Consider the following 11887-nt stretch of genomic DNA (forward strand, 5'->3'; position numbering starts at 1 on the left):
ATACAAAGGGTAACTTAAAAATTAGACTTAAAGGTAACTTCCATAAACGGTAATTAAAGGTAATTAGACTTAAAAAACCATTAGGAAATTAGAGGTAACTTCCATAATATAAACTACAAGGGAGATATTGGTAATTCACCTCAGTATCAGCAACAATATAGTGATATACATTAGAACATGAATTGGACACTCCTAGCTGTAATTTCCGAACCTTAATTAATCTACAAGCAACAAGCGTTAAGATTATTCAACATCTAAAATGAATTGCTATGATTAGTGGTACTCATTTTTCACACATTTCATACATTTATGCATTATTCTACGCAATGTATAAATCAATTCTTCTTAGGCAAAAGTCATCATTACAATATTTGACCTTTATAATTATCATTAGGCTAGTGGTCTCTACAGAAAAGGTGTGGTAGGTTAATAACTTTGATGTTCTTCTTGCTTGGGTCAATCAAATAGTTGAGATGTGTCACCTAAGTTGGTGGAGAAAAGCATGTTCTAAGACGTGGGATTGCTTCATACTAAAATTGAAAGAGTTCTTCAAGAAGTGTATTTCTCCTCTTCCTTCAACAGCCATCCATAAGACCAGGTTAATTTGAGTGAAAGCTGCTGTAATATTTCATCCTCTTCAGGAGTTGATTTAGCCCAGATTTGCTTTTTATTGCCCAGATGCCACTTTTATCTCGGTCCTGCCTCAGCCTTTTCCGGGGGATCATCCATTCCGCCAGTTCCTGATTTTCAGGAAATTCTTGGATAGATTGCGTTCTTTGTCATCCCACATTTTTCCGTCAATAAGTACTATATAAGTAGCAGGTTTTGTGTTTAGCTTCTGTACAATACCCAACTTAGACACTTGAGTAGCAAACAAAGAAAATGGCTTCATTTCAACAGGCTTTTTCGTCCGTGGTATTAGTAGTACTAGCAGTGGCAATTTTATTCGTTACACCGACATTTTCCACTTCAAGAAATGCAATTATGAAGGATGAAAAAGTGCAGAAGGCAACAGGATTTCAGGTAACTCTCAAACATGTCGATTCAGGAAGTAATCTGACAAAATTTGAGCTCTTGCAGCGTGCAATGAAGCGTGGACGACAAAGGTTGAACAGGCTTAGTGCTATGGCATTAGCTGAATCAGATCATGATGTCAAATCTTCAGTTCATCCTGGAAATGGAGAGTTTCTCATGCAGTTGTCCATGGGGACGCCATCAACTGCTTATTCAGCCATAATGGACACTGGAAGTGACCTGATTTGGACTCAATGCAAGCCTTGCCAGCAGTGTTTTGATCAATCTACACCAATCTTTGATCCCAGGAAGTCATCTTCATTTTCCACACTTTCATGCTCTAGCAGCCTGTGTGAAGCATTGCCAATGTCCTCTTGTGGTACTGATGGATGCGAGTATCTCTACACTTATGGGGATTATTCCACCACCCAAGGAGTTATGGCTGCTGAAACCTTTACATTTGGTGAAGTTTCTGTCCCAAAAGTTGCATTTGGCTGCGGTGAAGATAATGAAGGTAGCGGATTCGGCCAAGGAGCTGGTCTGGTGGGATTAGGCCGCGGTCCATTATCGCTTGTATCTCAACTTGATGAACCAAAGTTCTCCTATTGCCTAACTTCCATTGATGATAGCAGCACTAGCACTCTTCTAATGGGATCTTTGGCTAATGCCAACAACTCGGACACGGCAAGTAGAACCACGCCTTTAGTGGTAAATCCATCACAACCATCATTTTACTATCTTTCCCTTGAAGGGATTACAGTTGGTGGCACTCGCTTACCTATCAAGAAATCTACTTTTGCACTCAATAGCGATGGAAGTGGAGGCATTATCATTGACTCCGGGACTACACTCACTTATTTGGAGAAAAGTGCGTTTGATCTAGTCAAGAAAGAGTTCACTTCTCAGATGAAACTTCCAGTGGACAAATCAGGCACATCAGGGCTTGACCTTTGTTTCACATTGCCATCAGATGCAAGTGACATTGAAGTTCCAAAGTTGGTTTTCCATTTCAAGGGTGCAGATGTGGATTTACCAGGTGAAAATTACATGATTGCCGATTCAAGCGTGGGTCTAGCATGCTTGGCAATGGGAAGTTCAAGTGGAATGTCAATTTTTGGCAATGTTCAGCAGCAAAACTACTTATTGCTTCATGATCTCCAGAAGGAGACTTTGTCATTCATCCCAACAAAGTGCAATCAATTGTGAACAGCTCTTTGCAATTTATTGGTGTCCTCCTCAATATACTTGCATTTGCTGCTTGTGTGGCCAAATTAATGACTTTACCTTGATGACCTTGTAGTTTCTGATCAGCTCAATGAAATTACAAAGTTGAATTTTCTTTTAATGAGTTATTAATCAAGTTCTGTTTATATATAGTCCATTCCAATGTTCATTGCACGTACATAGACTCAAAACCATCCCACATTAATGAGTTGAACACTCTATATAAATATAAGTTAATTGGGAAAAATGTATAAATGTAAAGGAAGTTAGTAATTGTTGGTGTGCGTGTATGTATACATGGTTATCGGATCAAATTTAAATCTGTTAACGAGTGCCCAATAGGCACCTGTTAGCAAAATTTATATATATTCTAATTATTGCTAGATGTTTTTGTCTTTAATCTTAACCTTGTTTTGCCAGAATGACCGTCTCCAAAAGGTACAAAAACGAAAAAGAAAGAAAATGAGTAGTGGAAAAAAAAAAACATACAAATGGAGAAGAATGGGCTAAAATCATAAGTTTACTCACCTAAAAAATTTAATTTTTCCCTTGGTCTTTCCTACTCCCACCAGCCTATACAACAAGTATATTCTGTTAATAGAAATTATATTGTTTCTCAACCCTACTCAAAGAATTGGTTGCTCAACTGCCTAACTACAATTGCCAATATTAGAATTAAAGTATTAGTAGATAGCGAAAACGAAATGTGACCTAAAACAACACTATTTGCGTACGGGTATAGTCACTAATTGTTGGGTTCTAGGTTGATTGCCACAAAATTTTTCGTCATATACTCCCAAGGCAGCAATTTGTGGAGCCAATGACAAAAACTACAGAAGTAGAATGAAAGAGATCTGTTACTTCCAAGCCAAGACCATTCGCAAGTGTAATCATTTAGACTAGGACATTTGGATTCAACTATTAGATTCATACACTCCCTTTCTTATTTTTTAGATTTAACTATTTCTTGGGACATACTAATTTGGTATGAAAATTCAAAGTGGTAGAACTCAGAGGTACTTAATTAGTTTGTTTTTTTTTTACCTAATTAATGAAAACAAAAGTGAAGCATACAAAGTGGATTCTATGAATCATATATTTTTCAATCCTCAAAATTTCTTATTATAAATTAAAAAAATATTTAAAAAGAAAAATCTTTGCTTTTTGTATAATATAATTCCATCATAACATGCGACAGGAGATTTAAAATCAGAAACATTTTCTGAATGAAATTTAATATACTTTTTCTTGTTTTGGTACATCATTTCCAAATTGAACAAAACAATTGCTTTGCGAAATATTCTGTCAACTCAAACTACAAGGAAAGTAATCAGTGTGGCCAAGAATGTTATGTTTGTTGATCTTCCTAAAGGTGAAGCAAATTGGATTCACAGAATAGAATTGTCTAACTCTAGGTTTACGTAATGTTTAAAACATAGTAGTTCCCTCTGGTCTTAAAGAAAATTATTACGGAGTAAAAGCAGGTGCTTAATTATGCCACTAGTTCTTTTCAAAATAATTGATCGATGCAACGATTATATAATTGAATCAGTTGGAATATTGTCATACAGAAATATTGAAAAAAGGTATAAGATCACATCACCTGTATGATGCTAAGTATGGTTAAAAGAAAACTAGTCCTATATGCATGGATGAAGTAACCTATAACACAGAGAAAATATATAAAAACACCAAATCTAAATGGCCATTTTTCCTCTCCTGGGTAGCAGGCCTACTTGAAGAGAATCGATGGGTTATTTGGATAATTGGGTTCTACTCATTTTTGTATTCAACTATTTTCTAGTTAAATTTTCTTATAGTTTCTCCCTCTTCTAACAACTTTTATTTTTTAAAAATAAATTTGATTTAATTTTTCATTATGCTTTCTCCTTCTGCAAATAAAATTTTGTTTATCTGTTTTGATATATTTGAACCTTGTTATTCTCAATGGAATAACTTTACTTAGTGTGATTTTAATTGCTACATTAGTATATTCGCTAACATTGCTAGAAACTAATTATTCATTCATGAGAAAATAGGTTATTGTATCTTTTATAATTAACTGAAAACAAAACATATACTTCAAGGTTTAATTAAAATCATTGTAAACCTTTAATAATTATCTCAATTAATGTCTATCAATGATCTGATATGCCTTGCAGTATTTAATGTATATTATTATATTATAATAAACATATAGAAGTTTTAAAAAATTGATATGATAGTTGAAAACTTATAATGCATTAATTTATAAATTAAGCATGTAAGAATAACTTTTAATATCTTTTTATTGAATTATTCATACTTGCACAAGTTCACAACTAATTTTAAAAAATTGTGCTAATACATGGGATAAAATACTAGTTATACAATTTCAAAGTTATGATGATCTTTACCTAATTAAATATTCATCCAGTTTTGCTGTAATTTCTTAATTTTTTTTCTCTATAAGGGCTTTGGCAGTTATTTTGGCCAAATGCTTATCTACTAGTAATGGCAGTTAATCCTAACATGTATACAATATATCTAATATATAATAGGAGAGTGTCACTGTGTGGTATAAGTATACCATATCACTCTTTAATGTTTCCAATCTATCCTTAATTATACAATTAAATTTGTTGAATATATATTACCTTTCATCCCTCCCCACATCTTTTCTACTCCCAATTGTCAGATCCAGGATTCGAATAATCAAAATATATTTGAAGTGGAGAAAGAATTTATATTACCTTTTTACAAAAAATAGAATTAATGGGGTGGTTTGCGAGAAGATTTAACAAAATTACCTTTTTGTGTGCAGAGGGAGGTGTGATAGCACTTGCTGGTCCCATTCAACTCCGCTACTTTAAAGTTAAATTTGTTCATGAATGGCCTAAAGAGCCCTAATAGTAAGCCAAAAGATGTCTACGTTCCTTACCAAAATTAGTTGCCAGTAATTTTTTACTATCCTCTGGGTATTGACTGCCCACCGATTTAGTTTTGCAATTTATTGTGAAACCAAAATACCCAGTCTCCAAATGAATTTTGAAAAAAAAAACATAAAATTAAGGATTAATTTTTTATGTATTGTCAGTACGTATAAGATTATTGTTACACTAACAGGTTTAAATGAATGTTATATAATCTTTATTGAAATTTGAAATTCATTTTTTTGCACACGTGACGTGACATGTATCTAATCTTGTTGACGTAAAAAAGTATCTAACTAACCATGCATAAAAGATTTTTTATGCTAAAATTAGGATATGTTATGCCAAAAATCTCAGTGCTTGAGAATCAAACTTAAATATAAAATCATGTAAAATAATACCTCTTTTGCCATTTCTACTAGGGAGAAGTGGCTCCTGCCATGTGTAAGTTAGATATGTCGAGCCGACAACGGGTATGGTCGAAACAATCTTGCTGCCATGGCTTTGCTATACACTAATTAGTGAGAACGTACGATCAATAACTTATGCCAGTGATCCAGTGGTCATCACCTTCTTTGGTGATGATGGAGTTCAGGGTTCAATCCCTGCCTCCCACAAACTTGCCACTTTACGTGGCTGGTCTTCCGCCCTCATGGGATAGCTCGAGCGGTCCGCTCCCCCTCCTTAGGGTATGGCGATCTTCCTAGCTTGTCTAGGGTTCGAGTCCCGCTGTTAACGTGCTCGGTGTGGAGTGGGATCTCCTCTCCCGGACCGCAGGGAATTAGTCGGGCCCCGTAAGGATTGACCCGGACACCCCTGTGTTGACAAAAAAAAATAAAAAATAAAAAATCAATAACTTATGCATGTGTGACGTCAGTTTTTTGGGTATCTCAAGAACATTTGTGTTGTTGTGGCCACGTGAAGTTTGGATATATAAATGACAAAGGTTCAAAGTTGGAGATTGTTATACATTTTGGAGTTTGAGCTGTCTTTGGAGTTATTAATTATGCAGAGCAGTATGCTACAATCAAGAAAGGGCGAGAACAACCTTTAGAGCCCGTGTCAGTCCTTGGAGCTACATCCAAAGAAAAAGTGAGGATCACCTCTATAGCCTATATCAATATATATATTTCTGATACTAATTCCGTTGATGACAAAATTCGCGACTATGAACCCCGGATAGATAGTGATATTCACAGGTTTGAAATGGGTTGAATTTTCTACTCATGACCTCTCTAATCCCCGTGATTGCAAACCTTCTTGACCACAATTAAACGAACTAGAGAACTCTAGAAATTTGTTAGAAAATGTCATAATCAAGGATAATATTCTTGATTGATAAACTGAGTGAACGCTAGATAATTCTAGCCGTTCAAGAAGGGCTCGTTGAGCCAAGAGAGAGCACTCTCAAGAAATGAAATTTCTGCCAAATTGACGTAATCTCCCTTTATTGAACGAAATTGATGCTTTTTTATAGGCTTACAAGACTTTGACCCCTAATCTAATTAGAATAATGAAACTAATCGGCTTACAACTTCCTAAAGTGGCCGAATTGTAACACTAGTCTTACCACACTCAGTAATCGACTAACTAACATAATCAACTGCTAACCAACCAAGGAACCAAATGTCTAAACAAACTAGTAAACAACCACAATACTAGCTGGACCTATCCTCAACATGAGCTGGTCGCTTATTCCACTAAAAGGGAAATAGAAACGACATTAAAAAAACTAGAACAACTCAAAATTCGATGAATGCAAGCTGGGAATTCACGAGCTCACGAACAAGTTTTCTTTAGCCACTCCAGTGAATTGAATATGATTGGACAGCTTGCCATTTTCTATTATTCCCCTCCTCTTGAAGAAGATTTGTTCTCAAATAGCTTGGACACCAAAAACGTTGTAAGCAGCTTGAGAAAAACTAGCCAAATCGCATGTCGTTTGCGCAAGTGATAGATACTCACGATCTCAACTGGTGCATCAACTTTAGCTCTTGTTAACAGCAACATGAAAGAATTGGCAGCAATAACTTCACACGAACACTCATGCGGCAATGAAGAAGTTAAGGGCAACGAATGACCCAATTCAACAGCTGAATGGAAACTGAAAAAACCATGGACTGCTGCTGGTTTTGGGACATCAAATTCAGCTGGAACAAGCATGAAATCCGATTGCATTGCACAAGATAAATCTGGAAATGGTTGGATAGCTTTACCACCCAAAGTTAAAGAATGAGAGTCAAAATCTGGAATTTTCCCTTCAAGATGAGCTCGAAAGAACTTGCTATTTGCGTGAGCAGATTTGAACTCAACCGATTCCATGAATTGATAACAAATAGACTTAACTCCCAGAAGACAAACTCCATGTAAGCTATGAAATTCTCCAATGGATTTAGGAATAGAACATGCAATGATCAACTCAATTTCCCCTTGCTTAACCTGCACAAAAGAAAAAATACTAAACAAAACACATGTTAGCCTGTTAGAAACAAAACTGTCACACACTCGACTTTTGCAAGCATGGTTAATTTCCCTTTTTACTTCTCACTAAGGCCGAATTATTTTTGTCTTGTTCCACTCTATTCTTTTCGATCCATTGCTTACTCATCTCACTTAATTTTTCATTCTCTTTTTCTAGCTCATTCTCACACAATTCCTTCTCTACTAGCTCACAACAACTAACTAGAGTAGGTGAAACTTCAAGTTTTTCAAGCTCATGTTCATTGCTAGTATTCATTGATACTTCTTCAATCAATGGTGGATTGGAATGAACATCTCCTTTATTACCATCAGTTGAAACATGATTATTTTGCTCGAAGTATGAATTCAGCACTTGTCTAATTTCTCCCATCATAGATTCAACCAATCCTTCAGTTCAACTTCGAATGTCATCCCTTGGTTCACGAGGCCTTGACTCAATTCGAGAATTCTTAGGTTCCATGAGTTGTTTGTCATGATACTCTTTAGATGAAACTCTTTTGGGTGAGGATGAACTCTTCTTAGAGGCTTGACACAACCGCTTTTGTTCCTCTTCATACTCATCACAAGTACGCTTATATCTGTCATATGCGCACAAGGCACGGTAACGATCCATCTCCTCCCGAAGTGAACGAAACTCATGTTGTGAATGCTCGGAGCTAGACTGCTTGGAACCCCTCCTCTTGAGAGACTCGTTCCTCAAGAGTTTTTGATTTTATGAACAGGATGCAACTCCACTAGGCATGATTACATGACCTGTAAAAATGGTTAGCAAAGAAAGAAATTCCTCACAATACACAAGTTCATATATATATACTCGTCACTCATGTATCACTCAAGTATGATCATTCTAGTATTCTCACCAAATAGCTCTCAAGGCCTTAGATTATCCCATTGGAAGAAATCAGAATCTTTCGTCAAGAATATCAACCAACTTAACACCAAAAACCAACTCAAGTTGTGGTACTTCACTCAGTTCATTTGGTTGTCAAATGACTATGTTGACGTGCCCACGCCTTATAAGAGGTAGTCTTCTGGTAGTGGTCTGAAAATTGGCTATTTTTGGGACTTCTATACAGGGATTGGTAACTGAAATTAACTAAGAATGGTAGATTTTATCAGCCTAACAACTCGGAAACAACTTGACGCAAGAACTACTAGAAACGAAGTTAACCGACTCTAGTTGTGACTACTTGTGACTTGTGTAATCTGGAAAATTGAATTTGGATTGGAAATTACTGGAAAAAGAAATAAAAATAATTGCACAAATAAAAAAAAAACTAAAGACTTGACGCAAGACTGTTGGACCAAGTGACACGATTTTAGTTTCTTGACTTTGTTCGTGTGACTGTCGCAATCTGGAATTTATTTTGGACTGATTTATCTTGAATCAGGTCTAGTTCAATCCCCTTTTCCCAATGGTTCAAGGATTTCACAGCTGGTATCAGAGTTAGTTGGTGATTTTTCAGGTCATATCCCTTTCTTGTTTTGTGTTTTGTGTCATTCTTGTGTTTTGTTATATCAGCTGATATGAATTCTGTTGATGACGAAATTCGCGACTATGAACCCCAGATCGATGGTGATATTCACATGTTTGAATTGGGTGGAATTTCCTATTTCGGACCCTCTAATCCTTGTGATTGCAAACTTTCTTGACCCACAATCAAATGAACTAGCGAACTTTAGGAATTTATTAAAAGGCGTCACAATCAAGAATGATATTCTTGATTGTTAAGTTGAGTGAATGCTAGACAATTCTAACAGTTCAAGGAGGGTTCATTGAACCAAGAGAGAGCACTCTCAAGAAACGAAGTTTCTGCCAAAATAAGTTTATTGAAGGAAATTGATGTCTTTTTATAGGCTTACAAGACTCGACTCCTAATGTAATTAGAATAATGAAACTAATCGGCCTATAACTTCCTAAAGTGGCCGAATTGTAAGACTAGTCTTACCACACTAAGTAATCGACTAACATAATTAACTACTAACCAATCAAGGAACCAAACATCTAAACAAACTAGTAAACAACCACAATACTAGCTGGAACAATGCTCAACGTGAGCTGGTCGCTTATTCCACTAAAAGGGAAATAGAAACAACAACATAAAAGAAAAAAAAAAAAAAACTAGAACAGCTCTAAATCCGATGAATGCAAGCTGGGAATTCACGAGCTCACGAACAAGTTTCCTTCAGCCACTCCAGTGAATTGAATTTGATTGGACAGCTTGCCATTTTCTATCATTTATCCTTCTCACAAGTGTTAAATTATTTATTTGGCCCTTTTACGTAAAGGTGTTGATTGTTGAAATTATTCGTGTAACAATTAAGGTTACCATTAAGCTGTGTTTATGATGATATAATATTCTTTCGCAAGCAATTTTTGGAAAGCTAAATGTTTTACAAGCCAAACCTCACTAGGTCTAAACTCATATTATCAGTTTTCAATTTGTTTATCTTCTTAAGTAAGAGAGATCAAACATCGGAGGATTGGATGATAAAGAAGGAAACCTAAAGAATTATAACTTTGTAGATTGTAATTTTAATATTTAGTTTAGAACATTATAGCCGGGATACATTACGAGTTTCGTATGGAATAAGCAAAATTTGCAATCATATAATTTTCTGAAATATTAAGATTTATTATTGTCCATTTTCGCCATGGTAGGCATCTAATTGGAATTCTGGAATATGAGGGTCTGGTTGGGTTGTGACACAAATTACTTATCTAAATGGTTATTCAACATTGACGAAATCAAATGCATGAGCGACGAATGGGCCAAAAATATCAACATAATAAACGGGAAAACCCCTACATTGAGGCTCTTGATTCAGCACGAATTGAACCAATGTGTCATGTATTTGGATTAATCCTTATGAGATGAGAAGCTCATTAATTAGTATTATATATTGAAGAATTTGACAATGATTTAGTCTTGCAATAGCTAGAAACAGTTGAATTTACACAAAGTTATATATGGCGTGAAAATTTGAAGATTTTGTACTAAAATTCTTGTTGATTTGAATTTCCTCCTCGATGAGTGTTTTGGTCTAAGATTCAAAACATTTGGTGAATCATTTGAAAGTGATGATAGAATTACCATCATTGACTTTAGCCTAATATTACCTAGCGACATTCTTTAAAGATTGAACACTTAATCGATCTCTATGGGAAAAAAGGGATCAACGGGTGTAATTTCATCGAAATTTTGTGATAGAATAGTAATGAACAACAATCAATCAAAAGCGGTCAACAATCATTGATCGATGATTAACAGTCGCAGAAGTTGCCACACATAATTTGCAGAAGAAGAAGAAGAAGATCAAAACTACATCATGGTTTATGTGAAAATTGAGGATTGTTTGGATTGGCCATTTTTTCAAAAACAAGTTTTTCAAATACAATGTTATAGTAATACACAATAACTCAAAAAACATCTTATCCATACAATATACCAAATATTTCAAAAAAATTTTATAGTAAAAATTTTTCATATACACTGCTAGTCTGCTACAGTAAAATTTTTCAAAAACACCTCAAAAAACAGACATGTTTTATAGGTTCAAAGTGCAATGTGACACACTTCATAGTTAAAGAGCCAAATTGTATAACTTTATCGTTCAAGGACAAGGTAAGTAATTTTCTTGAATATGTATTTCAAAATTTTTAGGCGTTTCTAATAAATATATAAGGGAGAAAACAAAATAAATTTATGTAGTTACTATGATTCTAAAATTTGTGCATTAATATTAAAACCATTTGTTAAAGGATACCAAGTTATTTCAAAAAAAAAAAAAAAAAATCTTAAACATTGGGATTGTTGTAAAACTAATAAAATGAACTACTATAATAGGAATTGAAATATTAGAGAAATGAGTAGAGGAATGAAGAATGATCTTCTATTATTCCAACTAATACAAAAGTCCTCACAAAGGGTGTTAATGTACCTCTATATATAGATACTACAAGATTAAATGTACATCAATTCTATTAAACACCCACTACTATAAGAATATGAAAAAACATATGAAACGGTTTCTCCACTACATGAATAGATTTATGGTAACCACTAGGCCAATGGCTCAGTGGCCACCAGGGAGGGACTTAAGTCACTCCTTGGGCTGTAGGTTGAGGGTTCAAACCTCACTTGCAGCGAAAAAAATCTAAGGGTTGTGCCATAGCACTCCCTTGGTCTAGTTGGATCTGTATATTCACTAGCCCCCACCACAGCCTCCTTGGGCTCCCCCTCCCCCTAGAGTAG

At 35.1% G+C, this 11887-nt stretch overlaps 1 protein-coding gene across 1 annotated transcript; it reads left to right on the forward strand.

Moving 5' to 3' along the window:
- Positions 1 to 486: 486 nt before the first annotated feature.
- On the forward strand, positions 487 to 2359 carry LOC113778026 (aspartic proteinase nepenthesin-1-like). The gene has a single exon (XM_027323274.1). The coding sequence runs from the start codon at positions 883 to 885 to the stop codon at positions 2218 to 2220; it is 1338 nt and encodes a 445-aa protein (XP_027179075.1). The 5' UTR covers positions 487 to 882; the 3' UTR covers positions 2221 to 2359.
- The last annotated feature ends 9528 nt before the right edge of the window (positions 2360 to 11887 follow it).

This window comes from Coffea eugenioides, chromosome 7 (genome assembly GCF_003713205.1).
Source record: "Coffea eugenioides isolate CCC68of chromosome 7, Ceug_1.0, whole genome shotgun sequence".
Lineage (NCBI taxonomy): Eukaryota > Viridiplantae > Streptophyta > Magnoliopsida > Gentianales > Rubiaceae > Coffea > Coffea eugenioides.

Coding starts and splice junctions, on each gene's coding strand:
- LOC113778026 (XM_027323274.1), top strand. CDS start 883: ATGGCTTCATTTCAACAGGCTTTTTCGTCCGTGGTATTAGTAGTACTA.